Source organism: Accipiter gentilis, chromosome 5 (assembly GCF_929443795.1).
Source record: "Accipiter gentilis chromosome 5, bAccGen1.1, whole genome shotgun sequence".
In the NCBI taxonomy this organism is placed as follows: domain Eukaryota; kingdom Metazoa; phylum Chordata; class Aves; order Accipitriformes; family Accipitridae; genus Astur; species Astur gentilis.
This window is the reverse complement of record NC_064884.1, coordinates 41,217,744-41,235,271: the sequence shown is the minus strand read 5'-3', so window position 1 is coordinate 41,235,271 and position 17,528 is coordinate 41,217,744. Positions and strand designations below refer to the sequence as shown.

Sequence of the window (17,528 nt, the reverse complement as noted above, 5' to 3'; positions counted from 1 at the left end):
TGTACCTCATGCATTATAAAAATGTTAATTTACTCAAATATGGATGTCCTGGAGAGACCCAGCTTCCAGATCTGCAGCTGCCAGCTGCTTTGCTTTTACTCTGAGAACCCTCTTTCATCGCCTTTGTGAAAACATGCAGGAAACCGTATCCCAAGACTTGCCTGCTAAGCAGGCTGGCCATGATTCTGGCTATACTGATTCTTCCCAAGAGGGCTGCTTATTTCTAGAAATTGGGGCTCATAAAGAAAGCTGCATATGTTTGGTTGTGAGCAGATGCTATAAATCGCTTTGAAAAGTGTAAGACTACAGAGAAGCATCACGATATTCAGCTACTGCTGAAGGATGTAGTCATTCTGCTGCATTGCAGATGTACTGAGCAAGACCATCCTTATGATCTGCTGCAGTAAGTTGCACGCAGTCAGCAGATTTGGTTTGTTATCATCCTAACCATGACTGGCTGCACAGAATATTTTTGGTAACAGTTACACAAAGGGCTTTGCTTTAACACTTCCATTTGGTGCTCACGGTGTAGAGCTGAGGGTTTAACCTTGGATCATTAAGATGGTTTTCCCCAGAATGCTACTGTAGGTCTTTTCAGGCTTTATTTTCTGCATCCTGTAAGTTGGACAAGTATGAATCACCATTTTGTGACACATGAGTTCATGGGATGCAATGCTTTATTATAGTACCATGTTGGTTTGCTAAGTTGCACTGTCTTAAGCTCCTGTGACATACTTCTATCTTGAGGACTCCCAATGTATTTTGGAGAGAGAAACAAATACTGGAAACAGCCAGGTAGTGAAGGCGACAACAGTCTGGAAGGGAGCCAGGGCAGGTTTTCTCAATGGCAATTTTTTCTGTGTTGAGAATTGACTAATTATTATTACCTTTTATTCCTGCCTTTTAAATGGGAAGACCATGCCTCTTTTCTCATGCCAGTTTAGTTATCTGAAGAGCCCTCGAGGAGCCTTACTCTGAGTAATTTACATGGGTTTCCAAACATGCACCAAAGGAGTTATCTGCCTGTATTGTTCAGATGCTTACTGGCACCTTTGCACAGATAAGTTACCCTCTGTCCCTTACAAAAGCTATGCTCTTTCTTCACTAACATAAAAACTAATGGACACGCAGGTTAATATTAGCTATTATAATTTCTGTTGGTTTGCTCAGCCTGGCCCGCAGACTTATCAACAGACGGTTTCCTGGGCCTGGTCTGGAGCCCTTCTTAAGAATTGGCATCACAGCCATGTTTTTGTTCTGATAGTTCAGGCAAAGCTTTACATATGAACTAGAAAAGCAGTTTCATCTGTTAGAGCTCTTGGGAGATATCTGGCCCTGGTGACTCATCGTTCTTCCTTTTGTTCATTTATAAGCAGAAGCTGTTAATGAGGTTGAGATTTCCCCCATGTGTCTCCATGAGCTCTCCAAGCTCCTTCCTGGTGAACCTCAATGTAGGAAAATGCATTTAGGTTTTCCTGCTATTGCCTTATTTTGAATGTTCTTAATACTTAGGTTGCTTACAGCCTGTTGGAAACTGCCTGCTCCTGCTGTCTTTGAGAAGAAACATGGTTGTTCCTGTGCGTTTTGCAGATTTTTCTCAAAGAACCTGTCAGGATTTGACCTTTCCTAATCATCTTACTTGGCTAGGATTTCTTTCAGAAAGCTGATTTCCCCCCCCTCCCCCTGTTTTTTCTTTTCTTTTTTTTCATCTTGGCATCTATTTGCCTGCTGTAAGGCTCAGCTATCTTTGTGGTTTTCTGGAAATGTTTTTGGTGAATGGTATGCTTCAATATAGTAATTTTAATTTGTATCAAATCTTTGTGGATACCCCCCCAACCCCACAGTATTTTTACTAGGTATCCTCATTTTTTTGCATTTAGCTTTTTTGAAGTGAAACCCAACAGTGGTGGAGTTTTTCTTCCTGCAGAGATGCTGAATCTATCCATGTTAAAGTCACTTGTGTTTCAAGCCAAACAGTGCACTGTGAAGTATCCATCTCAGTCTTAAGAAGCTTTAATCTTGGGTCTTTTACTGTCTGATGAGCTGCTTCTAGTAGGGTGTTACTTGTCATCAAGTGTATTTCTCGGTGTGGTATTCCAGTAGCATGGCTGGAACTTGTGTTTTGCCTACGGGCATGTTTGTCTAGCACTCTGCAATGTATTACCTTGCTTTCCAGTTGGTTGTGTATTGATATTAATTTGAATTACTCAGGCTGATGCACTCTGTGCTGGAAACCTCCTGATTTCAGTCCTGGCTTCCTGGAAAGCTTCTCTATTTTATCTACTACTTAATTTAAAATTAAACAGTCCTTGGAGCAGCATTCAGTCTGGGAAGGATCATCTCCCTGACCTGATGGCGACGCTCTTCCTAACACAGCCAGAGATGTTTTTGGCCATCTTTGCTGCAAGGGCATGCTGCTGGCTCATGTTCAACTCGTCGGCCAGGATCCCAGGTCGTCTTCTGCAAAGCCACTTTGCAGCCAGTTGTCCCCCAGCCTGTACTGGTGCATGGGATTATTCCTCCCCAAGTGGAGGATTTTGCATTTTCCTTTGTTGAACTTGATGGGATTTGTGTCAGCCCGTATCTCCACTGTGTCAAAGTCCCTCTGAATGGCAGCACAATCAGCAGGTGTGTCATCTGCAGACTGGCTGAGGGTGCACTCTGTCCCATCATCCTGGTCATTAATGAAGAGTTTAAATAGTTTTGGCCCCAGATGGACACCTGTAGTAGGTACACCACTACTGAACTGCCTGAATGTCATGGTTTAACCCCAGCCAGCAACTAAGCCCCACACAGCCGTTTGCTCGCTCCCCCGTGGTGGGATGGAGGAGAGAATCAGAAGAGTAAAAGTGAGAAAACTGGTCAGTTGAGATAAAGACAATTTAATAGATAAAGCAAAAGCCGTGTGCACAAGCAAAGCAAACCAAGGAATTCAGTCCCCACTTTCCAGGTATTCAGCCATCCCCGGGAAAGCAGGGCTCCATCATGTGTAACAGTTACTTGGGAAGACAAACGCCATCACTCTGAATGTCCTCCCCTTCCTTCCTCTTCCCCCATCTTCATATGCTGAGCATGATATCATATGGTATGGAAGATCCCTTGGGTCAGTTGGGATCAGCTGTCCCAGCTGTGTCCCTTCTTGTGCATGCCCAGCCTACCTGCTGGTGGGGTGGGGTGAGGAGCAGAAAAGCCCTTGACTCTGTGTAAGCACTGCTCAGCAATAACAAAAAAACCTCTCTGTATTATCAGCACTATTGCCAGCACAAATCCAAAACAGAGCCCCATGCTAGCTACTGTGAAGAAAAATAACTATCCCAGCCAAAATCAGCACACTGGAGCTGGACTTCATGCTGCTGATACAACCCTGTGAGGCCAGTGGTTCAGGCAGTTTTCAATACACCACACTGCCTGCTTACCTTGTCTATATTTCATCAGTTTGTCTGTAAGGATTGTTGTGCAAGGCCACGTAGAAAACATTACTAATATTGAGATAAACAATATCCGCAGCTCGCTCTCCATCCTCAGAGCTTGCCATTTCATCGTAGAAAACTATAGTATTGGTCAGGCCTGATTTTCCTTTCTAAATCCATGCTGACTATTCCCAGTCACTTTCTTGTCCCTTAATATTTTTGGCTTTCAGGATTAGTTGCTCCATCCCTTTCCTAGGGACTAAGGTGAGGCTGACCAGTGTGTAGTTCCTTGGATCCTCCTTCTTGCCCTTCTTGAAGACAGAAGTGACATATGCTTTCTCCCAGTCCTCAGAAACCTGCCCTGATCAGCATGAAGCACCAGTAAATCTCTTACTATCCCACTGTAAGATTAATAAGGAGCCATACCACCTATAACAGGTTTCTGGATTTACGCTTAGGGCAGGAGGAGATGGAAAAGGAAGGGTGCATGTCCTTAACAGCTGGGGTTTTAGGCAGCTAACGTATGATTTAGGGCCAGAACCAGTGAAGAGTCAAATCACTGGCCCACCTGACAGAGGAGGTATGTATCACTGTGTGGTATGCTTAAAATGTGTTCTTACCCTGCTATGCCATCAAGTGCTGGCAGTTCATGGAAAGGTTTTCCAAGCTTCCCTGTGTGTTTGGGCTAAAGCTAGTGATGTCTAGTGTTTTGGGCTATGCAGGCCACACATTTCCTCTAGTCTCAAAGGGCCATATGTTCCTTCCTACCATGTGGCTGAAGCTGTTAAGCATACACAATGTAGCCAATGTATACGTATACAGCAGATCGGCTTTTGGATGGTGCTGGATTCGCTGTGCATATGCAAATGAAGATATACAGAGCATATGTGCATGTAATACATTCACTGCCAGGGAGGGAGGATGGCCAGGAGCGTGGGCCTTGGCTGTTAGCATAGTTCATCTAGCCCTTAGTTTCTGACTGTGGGTAGGAGAGTTGGTGAAAGGGGAACATCACATGAGTTCGTGGCCTCATATACCCTATGGTTAGTTAAAGTACAGGCAGCTGTGAAGAAGAAGATGAGGTAAAACCTGGTTCCACTATCACCCCTGCCACCAGTGCATACAAATCCCACCTTCCTCTTGTTTTGCTTTCGTATGCCAAAAAGAAGTCTGCCTATCACATGATGAGAGCTATCAGGCATAGTCTGAGGATAACTATAAGCAGCTTCTGAGTATCTTTGTTCCCGACAGCTTGTCTTCTGAGAGTGATAGACAGGCACATGCAATTGCTGCTGCTGTGTCTGCTCCCGACTGTATTGTTCTGTTTTTATAACAGTGTTTCTGGTCTTCAAATGCTGTCTGAGTTCAAGATCTGTTGGTCACTAGCAAACAGGAGGAGCAGCCTCAGTGCTTATGTGATTTTACTTTTTGTACAGAAATTCCTTCCATTTTTTTCTGCGATCAAATTTCTAAACAATATACTAAGATCTTTGTGTAGGCTTTGCATCTATTTCTTGTTGAAATCACAGCTGGGGGATACTGCTTGTATTGGGGCAAAATATTGATGTTTTGGTGTTAGATGCTCGAGATGTGAAACCAGTGTTGATTTTTAGATATAGCAGCCTTGGTCTTTGTGGTTATAGTTTGGTGTTCTCACACTTGTATAGTGCAATTCCTGAAGTAAAGGGCTACTGGTGGTGGAATGTAAATAGTAATTATTAGTACAATGCCTTGCAGTTGGGCTTTGAGATCATGTTGTATCACTGAAGATGATGGACTCCTGTGAAAGCCTGATGTGTGCCTGCATCATAGTGTAGGCCTAAAGCTTTTGTTTTTCCCTTTATAGGACGAGATATAAACTGGCTTGTTTTTTTACACAGCACTGGGAGCAAGGCAAAATCCTGCTCAGTATATACCAAAGTAAAATACTTTTCTCTCTTCTAGACATGTTGTTGTGAAGACTTCTCCCAACCACAAATACATTTTCACGTTGAGAACGCATTCCTCAGTTGTTCCTGGCAGCATTGCGTTCAGCCTGCCCCAGGTACTATATGGTTTGACTTGCTGTTTTGCTATAGAATAAGCAAAATCACTTTTGAGGTCAGGATTGAAGGTTAACTTCTAATTGGAGGGAGACATCTGTGTAAATGTATGCTGCAAATTTGATTTCTGACAGCAGAAGTTCAAGGAGACTTTTACTATAACTGAAGCAAACTTGCTTATATTATTTTGATCTATTTTTAGCACATGGTGGGATAAAGATACTAGAAAATGTGTAATTTAACCTCTTAAAACCCAGCAGAAACAAACTATTTCAAAAAGAAAAGCAATGTCTGCTATTCCTTGTGAATTTTTATTGTTCCCTGATTTCCCTTGACTTTAAAGGGTTTTCTTTGCTGTTTTGCTCTTTTAAAGACCTCCTGGAGATTTTTATTGACTAGATGAAAAGTGCAATGAAATACATAAAATAGATTTAACTTGTCTTCTCTTTCTTAATTAAGTTATCACATGTTAAATGATACTTAGAATAAATAATTAATATAATTAACTTCTAAATAGAAAAATGAATCTTGTAGCCTTTAATAGCCTTACACAGGAAGTCACATAATGTAAAACTACAACAATCATGGTCACTGATTTAATGCTTTTGTATTTTCCTGCTAGTAATTGGACTAGAAGCTGAGTCTCTATGTTGCAAACGTAAGACTTTTTTTCCTCAACAGATGTCTTGGCATAGGCCCCCAAAAGACTTTTTGCTTTTTGACATGTTCAAATTCAGATTTGTCCGGATGAGCGGGTGAAGAGGATGTTATGTTAACCATATGTCTAGCTATGTTTTGTGATGCCCAAACTGAAAAGCAGTTATCAGTAGAAGATATTTGTATCACAGGGTTAAAGTAGATGCATTCATGGTAGATCCCAGTAGTTGTTGTAGAGCCAGGAGAGCTCTTCTGCTATGGAATGAGGTAGGTTACCTACCTCTAAAAAGTGACTATGGTAGTAAGTGTTACAGCTACTGGTATATGAATGTTTTATTTGAGTATTCCTGATGCTGGGTTTTAATTTCCAGTGTTTTCTGAAATCTTGGGTAATTGCAACTAGTGTTGCACAAAATATGCATTTACCTTATGTATTCATGCATGGTCATGTAGTGGACACAAACTCTTAAGACCTCCAAGAAAGTCTATTTGTTGTGCATTCATTATGCACATAAAGTTGTTGACCACATTTACTCTGTAATAATCTTAACTCAGGCTTAAAGATCAAAAGCTCTGAAAAATCTTGTATACTGCAGAGCCCAAAAGATGAAGAGCCGTGCAGTGATGACAAGCTTCCTAGCAGAAAAACACCCAAATGAACATAGGAGTTGAGCTATATCTCTTGCGACGGAGAAGATCCTAACTAATCTTTCTAGCAGAACCTGGACAGCTTGCTTTTTTGTCCTGAAATTTGGTGATAGGCTTCATAGGCTTAACCTGGAGGGTTTAAGCAAAGCCCAGTGTTTGCAGGAGTACCGGTGTGCCTGCCTACCATTCTTGCCCTTGTGGTCACCAGTGTCTGGTTCTTCAGATGAAGGTGAGTTTAGGATATCTTTTGCTGATGAATTGGAGTGTCAAAGGGAGCGGGAAAACTATTCCTGGCCTTGTAGGTAAACAGTGGAAGCTGTGAAGCATGAGATTAAATATGGAAACATAATTTTTTTTCACCTTCTTTGGAATACCAGTATTCTTTGGAATACATGTAAGACTTCCTGCTCAGGTCTTTGATTTCTAACAGGTCGATCTCTGTTATGCCAAGGGAATTCCTTCCTCAAGCTTGAACCATGAACATACTGGAGGGGGTGTATAGGGGGAAATTTTCATTTTTTAAAAAAGGTCATTTTATTCCTTCACCCAGTCTTGTTCCTTGCAGATAAAAAGCCAAACATAAATGATGGTAAAGGACAACATTTCAAATGCGATCTTACCAGAGCCTTCTGTAATGATACTTATATATTTTTGTGATTCATGCCTTTCTAAGGTTTAGATATTTGAGAGTCTGTGAATACTGCATAGCCTGATGGACTGTGAATACACGCTATCCAATCTGTAACACAAGAGCCATTGGAAAAATACCATTTTTGCAATTATCAAGCCAGAATTGTTGGCATAGTAAAGGTCACGGATTTTCATGTCACATAATTTTTGAACCATTTCCCACTTCTCATGCAGTTCTATGCTGCACAAACCTTTTAAAGGAATTTGAAAGGACCTAAAGGATTTGAACAGTTTCATTCTTACTAGTTCTCTGAACAAGTTTTGGTTTAGGTAATATTATCCCTTAAAGCACATGACAATGATTTTCTGCAACTAGTACATATAAGTTTTCAAAATGATCATGGAGCATGTTTCTTGCCTCTTGCACTACCTGTTGTGTGATCAGCACCTAAGCTGTGGTAGAAAATGAGCAGAATGATGAAAAGCCCTATCCAGTATGATAACTTCTGCCTCCCAGATGGTGGGGTGACCAATAACATGAAGAAGGTTGGATAGAACAACCTCCTGAGGTCAGAAAATAGAATTACTAATGGAAAAGATTCCATGTTTTTGACTTGTTTCCTGTTAATTTGGGGGTCTTTGTAAAAACCCATTCTGCCCTTTTTTGCTGCTTCTCAAGGTTCTCATGGGGAGCCTGCTTTTCTGAGTGTGGATGCTGACTTTGTGTGGGCATTTGTTCTACTGAAGGACAGGCTTTCTGAAGTTTTTGTCTTGTTTTTGCAGAGAAAATGGGCTGGCCTTTCCATCGGACAAGAGATAGATGGTAAGTCAGTCAGCAGCATGATCGTGACGTGTTTATTGAAAGCTAAATTGCATGTTTCCATACTGAAGTGAAACTAAACTGGAAAATCTCCAGTCCTTCAGCCTTCCCCAGGTAATATGAGGCCCTTATTAGTGAACGGGAGTTGCTCTCGTATCTGCAGGCTTTCTGTCTCTTAACATTTTCAAAACCTGGAGGACTATTTTGACTGTTAAGACGACTACTAGTATATCAGCATAGCTCCATATGGGACATCAGTGTCCACATGCAGATGTGAACATTAAACGTGTCCTGGATAGTCTGTTCTTGTGGCTTTGGAAATCGCTTATCAGCAAACAGAAAACAGCTATTGTCATTGAGGATATTCTTGGCATCTAAATTTGAGTATTGAGAATGGGGAAGTTCTAGTGTTAAGAGTTGCCAAAAGCCAGCAGTGTGCTCTGGGTAGCTGGAGTGATGAGCTTTGGGAGCAGCACTGATGTTTTCACCAATAACTGACTAGAATATTCTGCAGTATGATGAAGGGAAAGGGATGCCATCTTGAGTTTGTGCAAGTTGCAGATTTGTATTCCAATTTCAAGTCTTAACTGAGCCTGACAAGCTTTTCCCAGTGTTCAAAGAGAAGACTGATTTGCATCTCAGCTTGCATGCTCTATTTTTCATTTATTCGTGCTGTCTGTCACTGTTACCTCTAATTTATGAACAATTGGCATCACTGTCAGTAATAGGTGCTGCTGTTTAATCTGTCTGTAGCTTCTGGAGTACTGACCAAACTCCTGGCAGCAGCTTGTAATAGGAAGGTCTCCATGTTCTTTGCAGCAGCAGATCAGGGTAATGGATCATGTCCTTTTGACCATCAGGAATGACCTGTATGCTCCTGGGGGCAGCCATCTTATCCTTTTCTTTGACAAGGTTTCTGTGATGAAGCCTGCTCTAATGATTGGCTGGCTCATGGTCATTGAGGTGTAGCAAACTGTTCGTTAGGCCACTGTTTTGCCGTTTGAGGTGTTTAAGGTGATTCCAAGGAATTCTCCTCTCATTTGAGGATTGCGGGCAGAGCTCATGACTGACTGCATCTTGTGTCAAAAAGTGAGGAGGACCTATACTGAGAAGTGGTGCAGCTGTGGATGCAAGGTACTGTTAGGGGAGCTCACTCCGTAGCTGTTTGTTTTCCGAGCTCCTTTGGTCTCAGCAAGTTCCTGGGCATGGATCAGTACTTGAGTGTGAAGTCTGATGTCTTTGTGCATGTCTTTTTGTAGTGACAAGCTAGAGTGGGTCAGTTTGCCTCTCTACACAACTAGACACCTCACAGATCTTGCGTGGAAGCCAGTTCTTTTTGCTAGCTGATTTTGTTTTGTTTTGTTTTTTAAACTAAAGAATAACCTAAAATGACGGGGGGAGACCCATAAATTGATTTGTTTCTCACGCTTGTTTGGTTGCTGATCAGTAATATGTGCCAGCTGGCTTACAGATAAATGCTTATTATTATTAAAGTTATTTGGGGAAAGAAACACTGATATTCAGTGTGATTAGCTGTTAGAGCAGATTTGTGATTGTACTTGTACTAGACCTTGCTATAAACTTACCAACTATATGGGAACATGTATTAAGAAAAATAATGCCATAATTTTATGCAGAGTGACTAAATGTCATATGACTGCCTGCTGAGTCTAAAGGATTTGTAAAGCTATTCTACAGGTAGGGAGAAGTATTCATAAAACTAGTGATTTACTAGGGCTCTCTTTTTGTGTTGTTCACCTAGTAATGTGAAAACTGTTTTAAATGCTAGTTTTAAATTCAGTCCACTGCTCAGTGGTATAATGAAGCTGAGTCCTGTTGAGCCCCTATTGATATGGTAAAGGTTTTCCAGGTGAGTGAATCTTCTAAGTTTGCCTTTGTGGAGAGGTTGGGTGCCTTGAGTGGATGCGGTTGTCTTGCCTTGAGTGCAGTTCAGTTTCATCAGCTCCTGTGTTACGTTTGGAGATGCACATTTGGAGTCAGGGGCTGGCTGCCTCAGCTGCATTCTCAGCACCGGGAGGTCGCTGCTACCTTCTCAGCCTGCCTCTCTGTTTCTAGGATGTTACAGGCTTTTGAAGCTGGTGCTGTATATTGCTTACTGAAGTGCATCCCCAGTGGTGCATTACTGTTCATCTCTGTACTAGACACCCCCAGCATTCAGTCCTTGATGTAAGGATTACTCATATTCGGTTGACACCTCAGTTCTGTGATGTGACCCGATCCAGGGACTGATATTCTTTTGGGAAGCTTTTGTTTGACAAAGCCCTGGGATTAGGCAAGTAAAAGGAATTAACTGCCCTGAAGTGACCTGCAAGGTAAGAACAACTCATGTTGTCCCGTTGCAGGACCAAAGTCTCTCCTTCATAAGCTATGGCTTATGCGATAACCCTGCTGCTATAGCTCTTTTTGAGAGAACTAGTTGACATAATAGATATACCTCAGTTCAGGAAGTGGTTTGGTGTTTCATCTTTATCCCTATTTCCTGGAAGATCTTTCTTTGACAGCTTATTTCTAGTGGCCTATTCTTATACCAGGAAGGATGTTAAAAGTGCATGCTGTGATGACCTGTGTGTCTTCTCGTAACAACTGAAGGAAGAGACAGGCTCTCTTTATTCTCTTAAATTGAATTAATCGTGTATCATAGCATGCTGGATGCTTGTTTTGTTGTCACATCTTCCCAGGATCTGCAGGTTTATTCTGGAACCATTCTACTGCCAAGAGGCTTGATAGGAAATAGTAAGTTATGTGTGAAGCACATTTCTCTTATTCACCTGCTATTGCTTTACCCTTAGTTCTGACTTCTGTATCAGATGAGACTTTCTTCTCTGGATTCAAAGCAAACCTATAATGTTCCTCAGTCTTCTGGAGAGACATCTGCTTCTGTCCTTTGCTGCAGTCCAGTCTGTGAATTATTAGGACTGCCTGCTTTGTGAGATCCTGTCCTTCTGATCAATTGTGCTGAGACAGTATCCCTGAAGTTGTGGACCATGCTCCTCTTTACTTTCTATCCTCTTCCTTCCAGCAGTAACAGCCCTAAGTGGCCTCTTGTTTTTGACGCAATGTAACTTGAGACCTGTGTGGATTAGGTGCAGTTGGCAGTGACTGTGAAGTACCTTCCATGCCACTTTGCTTTCTGCCCTGTTTCAAGGCTGTTCAATTGATTCTGCATTGCTGAAGGTAACCTGGGGCATGTTAGGATAGGCCCAAGTGCACCTCTGGGGTAGCGGCTATTTCCTCTGTGTCAGAGATGAAGGGCAGTTGATGCTTCATTCTGGGCTGTAGAAGCCTGATAGATTATATTACTGCACTTGAATTCGCAGGTAATCTAACTTTCTGCTACCTAATCTGGAAAAGAGCTAGTTTGTTGTTAGAGAAAACCAGTTATGACCTCTTGTATTGCTTTTCTGGGCAAGACTACTCTTATTGCTTGCTTTTGGGCTTTCTGAAGACATGCCCTCCAAACCGTAGATATAGATAGAGCTATCGTGGTACTAGAGCATGTGTGGATCTGCTTTGATTGTCCTCATCCCCCAACGCTTGTATGGTGTTTGAGCTGTTTTAAAGGAGACTATTAGTGTTTTTAAAGAAATGGAGGTATTTTCAGTGGAGATACATTTGCTGTATTTTTAATCTTGTAGTAGAACGTGGATGTAAGAGAAATAAGGGTCTCTATCAGAAATAATATATTCAATTTTATTAAGTACTGATTCTGAATGGAAGAATGTGTATTGCCAAACTCACAGTATGCTTAATATATTGCAGAGGGATCTTGCTGTTCTGAAATGTGCTGTTTCGTTTTTTTTTTTTTAACAGTTTCCTTATATACTTTCGACAAGGCTAAGCAGTGTATTGGTACAATGACAATTGAGATAGATTTTCTGCAGAAGAAGAACATTGACTCCAACCCCTACGACACAGACAAGATGGCTGCTGAATTCATCCAGCAGTTCAACAGCCAAGCCTTCTCAGTAGGCCAGCAGGTGTGGATTTTGTTTTGGTTTTTTAAGGCCAAAATGTTCTTAAGTAACATGCGCATGCTTTTGTACTACAGTGATGTACGATACTGAAGAATGCCCACATACTGACTCTGTGCTGCAAAGGACAGCTAATAGGCAGAAATTGTTCATTGTGTGAATGGTTTCTTTATGCAAAGTTGAACCATTGTGACTTTCACTAAGAGCATGAGCAGAGTGGTTTAAAGTCTGCCTTTTCCTTATCTAAAGAAATCTGTCTTTCATTGTGAGGAGAATCCCAAGGCTTGAGAGAGCTGCCTTCTCTCTCCGTTGTGGCCTGGTTGGATATAAGCAGCTCCTTGAGTCTTTTGAGAAGTCGCTTTTGTCTTCCTTCTATATAAGATCAAAATGAACACCTGTTTTAATTAATTCTCAGTAGCAGCTTTCAAACGCAGTGTATTTTATTGTAACATTTATTGCTACTCTATGGACTCCAGTAGTAAAATAGGTATGAAGCATTTTACTTAGGGATTTCTGAAAACTGATGTTCCTACAACTGAGCCTTCTCAGCTCTGAAGCAGGTGGGCTTCTGCCCCTGTGAACATCTGTGATAGCCTCTGGTTTGCCATATTCTCAGGACAGGTCAAGGTCTGTCTCTCATAGTAGTTTACAACTTGCAGGGTCTGAATCTCAGATCAGTGGCAAATGTAATCTTGGAGGAATGGAATAGTGCAGAGACAGCGTGCTTTTCTGTGGGATGGACCTTACTTCTTGTAATATTCATTCTGTCTGTCATTACCCCAGCACTATTTTTTAGGTATCCTTGTCAAACTGAAATGCAAAAGATCAAAAAGATTTGAGCTAAATTGTTCTGCTTACCTAGCACCAATATTTAAAGTGAGAGGAAAATGTCAAGGAATGATATAGAACATTTAGCCAGGGAGAAAAGGTGGGGGAAGGGAAGCTTTTCTTGGAAGGAGAATTTTTCTTTGAGTTTTTCCAATTGACTTCATGTTCTGCAACTTTTGCTCTGTTACTCTTAAGTATGGGACATGAAAAGGACATGTTCAGTACACCAGCCCTTTACAGGGTAGAAACTACGTGGGATTTGTTGGGTGGTAAACTTAGTCTTCAGGCCCCTTTCTCTTCAAATCTTAGTAGCCTTATCAAAATCCTTTTTAGCTTTTTAATGAGTTAAAATCCCCTTCTGTTTTTTCTTTCCACAGCTTGTGTTCAGCTTTAATGACAAACTTTTTGGCCTGTTGGTAAAGGACATGGAAGCTATGGACCCCAGCATTCTCAAAGGAGAGTCTGGAGCAAGCAAAAAGCAGAAGGTAGGTTTGCAGGAATTCATGTTCATTCCTTAGGGATTGCAGAGATTCAAATATTGATCAGATCTTGCTGTAAGGATGAATTTAGGTTACTTGCATTTGGAGAAGTTGAACATTTGTTTCATCTGGCTGCGTCTTTTGCCTCAGAGAGGATAAGGAGAATTGTTTTCAGTTTAATGCAGTCTCCTAAGCTTGTGCAGGTGAGAGCTTAGAGTTGCACCCACTCAAGTGCAGAGCTGGGGAAGATACAAGGAATATATTCTGGTCTTTAGATACTAATTCATGGAAACATCCTCTCTTGAGCCTTTTTGTCTTCTAGATAAGTCCAGTTTTGATTTTACCTTCTGTAGAAAGGACATAATTTTATTTTCTTCTTTACTTGCTAGATCTTGCTGAAATAAAGTAATTGGTTTTGAACTAAACAAATAACTTTAAAAAACCAATTTACTATACCTGATGAGCTTGTGCATTCAATGATATTAGTTTTAGAGGAGGTGTTGGTATTTCACATTCTTCCCAATTACTTTTGTTGTAGAGCTTTTGCTGCTCTTTTTTGCATTCTGTGATGTGCTCAGAGATACCTAAGGAGCAATCTAAAGTTGAGCCTAATAGTTTAATGTAATTATTTGTTTCCCTCCCTTTTGCAGATTGAGGTTGGTTTAATTCTTGGAAACAGTCAAGTTGCCTTTGAAAAAGCTGAGAATTCCTCTCTCAATCTGATCGGTAAGTGTTATTGTATCCAAAGAGATAAATAATGCTTGACGTTTGCTGCTCTTCAGGCTTCAGAGACTTGAAAGCCTCAAAGTTTGTTTTTCTGGTTACATCGGTTGACATAACCCATTGAAAACTGCATCTCAAAATGTCTCCCAGGTATCTGTTTAAACTCCAGATGACTGGATTTGATCCCTTAGGAACCTGTCACACCCTTTAGAAAGCAGTTTGTAGATGCTCAGGACTCTTGAAAACCACTGCACTGAGAAGACACCATCTCTCCATCAGACTTTGCTGCCTCTAAACAAGGGCCTTATAAAAGTCACTGTACTCCCAATATGAAGCTCCACAAGTGACCAACGTACTAGAGCAGTTCTGTGGGTCTCTATACCATGCTTACCACCACGGTGTATCTAAAATATACAGACACAGAGCTAGGAGGAGAAAAAGTGAGTGTGACTTTCAGAGATTCTGACAATAGTAAATCTAGTCAGATGAGTAGAGAAGTTAACCTGCACTCCTAGGCCTAGATTAGAAAGGCAATGTGGAACAGTAGCTTCAGCAGAAGTCAGCAACTAGTTGAAATATTTTAAGTCTTTAAACATCAGAAAATGATATTTTCAGGGACACTAACAAGCCAACACCACTTTAATTGAATTTAATTAAAACAGCAGGGAAGTAGGAAATTGCGAACTTTTTTGAATGTGTGGCCAAAATTTCAAAGTGAGTGCAAAACTTCTGAAAATCCCTTTTCTAATGAAATCTATTCTTCAAGGAGAGAGGACAGCTTCTGAGGACCACTTCAGTTTTCCTGACTTCTGAAAGTCCTGCTCTTCAGAAACTGATGACAGCTGCAAAACACAGCAGTGGGTTCATTTTGTTTGTTTATTTTAATTGTTTACACAGCAAGATTATTAACAAAGCTGTGAACTTTTTTTAAAGAGGCAGTTTCTAAAACCTCAACAAAACAAATCGTTATGTACAATTTCAGACTTTACTAGCAAAGAAATCAGGGAATAATTGATGTGTCCTCCACATATCCATTTAGAAGGAAACTGGTGGAGAGCTAGGGAGGAATCTGGTGTGTTCCCATAGAGCCACCAGCTTGAATGATGGGGACCTGGACCACAAAGTGGGCAGTGAGGGCCCCTTCCCTGCAGTTTGCTTTGTGTGTGCCCTGGGACTATGGTAGCTGTCCTGCAGAACAGATACACACTCTGTTAGTCTGGCTGTTCCTTTCCTTTTCTTATCAGTTGTACGAAGTGGATGACACTTGGCAAGCCTACAGTTGCAAATACCTTCCTTGCTGGTAATATGGCTCTAGGCGTTCTTTTCTGGGTGTGATTCAAGTCCTGTACTTGAACAGACACTCTTGTTTTTCTTTTTTCTCATTTTCCTTTCCTATTTTGTTTCCTCTTCCTGGAGTCCGTGAGCTAAGAAAACTTCTCCTTTTGCTGCTGCTCTTCCACAGATGAGAAGTGGCAGGTGGAGGCTGCTGTGAGTGGGGGTTCAGTGAACCTGGCCAGCTCAGATGAGCACTCAGTTGAATACTCAGTTGAGTTTTAATACTTATTATTTTTGCAGTAGGCTTCAAATCACAGCTCTGCTTGACTGTGAATGCTCAGTACTTTGAGTATTTATTACAGAAATAAAACATCTGAGCGTAGTAGCCACTTAGGAAAGTAGAATTCAACTCAATCAGCATTGCAGGAGCCTGTGGCAGAGGCTGGGTTTTGATGGTGCCCTGAATTGCCATCTTCCCTCAAATGTGAAGCTGTGACTCCATGTTCTGCAGTTGTCTGCTTCATGTGCTACAGTCGCTCCAGAAAATGGGGAGACGTGAGGCTGTTGTGTAATCACATATGTTGCATCTTATGTGGCTGGTTTTATCTGAAAGCACAGCCAGTCATCTGTACTGAAAAAAACCCCATCAGAGGTCCGTAAGCTGAATTGTAGATGACTGTAATTAAGCATGTTAACAATGATACAAGTTTTAAGAGCACTGAATGAAATTTGCATGGGAAATTAGTTCATACCTGTGATTACATGATTACAGCCCATTTAGTTTTACTGTGTTTTGATAGGACAGCTTGAGGTGTGTATTAACATAATCCAATTTATTGCATCAGAGCAAGCAGTGATATTTTACTTGGTTAATATCCATATAATGACCTGTGATCTTCTTCCTAGTGTGTATAGGTGTGAAGAGTGGTCCTGTGGGAGAGCTGATTGATTGGAAATAGGAATCCTTCACAGTGATTCAATTTCATTGTCTGTAGACAAGACAAAAGAGTTGTTTATGCCTCAGTTTACTTCTGTCAGATTGGTACTTTATTTAAGCTCCTCATTGATCTGAGGCAGAGCTACCTAATGTGCTTTGTTATTCTCTGGAGAATTGTAAAGTTTTGAATAATTAAATTCTGAGGAGACAGAGGTAAAGTAAGCATCACTGAGCACTGCCTTCAATAAAGGGCCTTTATATTTTTTTCAACAGAAAAGAATTGTAATCACTTAAAAAAGTAAATTCTATTTCTTATACTTAGCATAAAATTAGGTTTTATAAAACCAGTGGATGATATTTTAATTAAATCTGCAAGAATTTTATTGTGATCAGATGCAGCCAGAAGGGGGGGGTGTAGGCTAAGCTCTACAGGAAGAGGAACATCCCTGGGTGAGTGGTCTGATCTAAAAACTGTACTGGAGCAATGAGATAATAAATACACAGTAATCACCAAGTCAAATGCATACTGTGCCTTCCATGGTACTGTGTATTAGTACTATATGTTATACATACTACCATGTTGTCCCTAATGTGTTAGTTAAAAGCATGTTCTTGTTTTGCTGCACTTGGAATTGAAATATTGATTCCAGGTGTGTTTAGACCAAGATTAATAGCAGTCTAATTCAGCTAACACAGAACTTTTGTTTAGTGTACTTACTGGACTTCTAGATGCTAGCTTGTTGTCTGGCTTGCCTTGAAGTATCCCTAGAAGAGGTTATGGAACAAATCAGCAAAAAGCTGATGTAGCAATGCCAGTTGTAGTTTGCCATGACTGGCTTTTTAGGGCAGATAATGGTCCTCAGGGCTGATACCGTAAAGCACTGTGTAAGTCTAAGAAAATACAAGACATCCAATTTCCGTGTGAGTTAAGGATAATCTTCAGAGTCTTTGCTTTGTCTCTGGATTTTTATATTACTGTTGGTTTTTCTGGTAGCCAAGCAAAGTGATGATGCCGAAAGCCATTTGGAAGCATCAATCTAACTGATAAGAGTGTCAATGCTTGTTTATAAATTCCCTTGAATAAACT

The 17,528-nt window shown here is 41.0% G+C and overlaps 1 protein-coding gene across 3 annotated transcripts in view; it reads left to right on the top strand.

Moving 5' to 3' along the window:
• The window catches only part of NSF (N-ethylmaleimide sensitive factor, vesicle fusing ATPase), an 83,825-nt gene that overhangs the window by 14,788 nt on the left and 51,509 nt on the right, over positions 1 to 17,528 (top strand). For all 3 annotated transcript variants that reach the window (XM_049800174.1, XM_049800175.1, XM_049800173.1), the window contains exons 3-7: positions 5,355 to 5,454; positions 8,171 to 8,210; positions 12,039 to 12,205; positions 13,405 to 13,512; positions 14,157 to 14,232. In XM_049800174.1, coding sequence (XP_049656131.1) covers positions 5,355 to 5,454; positions 8,171 to 8,210; positions 12,039 to 12,205; positions 13,405 to 13,512; positions 14,157 to 14,232 — 491 coding nt within the window. The remainder of the gene's footprint in view (positions 1 to 5,354; positions 5,455 to 8,170; positions 8,211 to 12,038; positions 12,206 to 13,404; positions 13,513 to 14,156; positions 14,233 to 17,528) is intronic.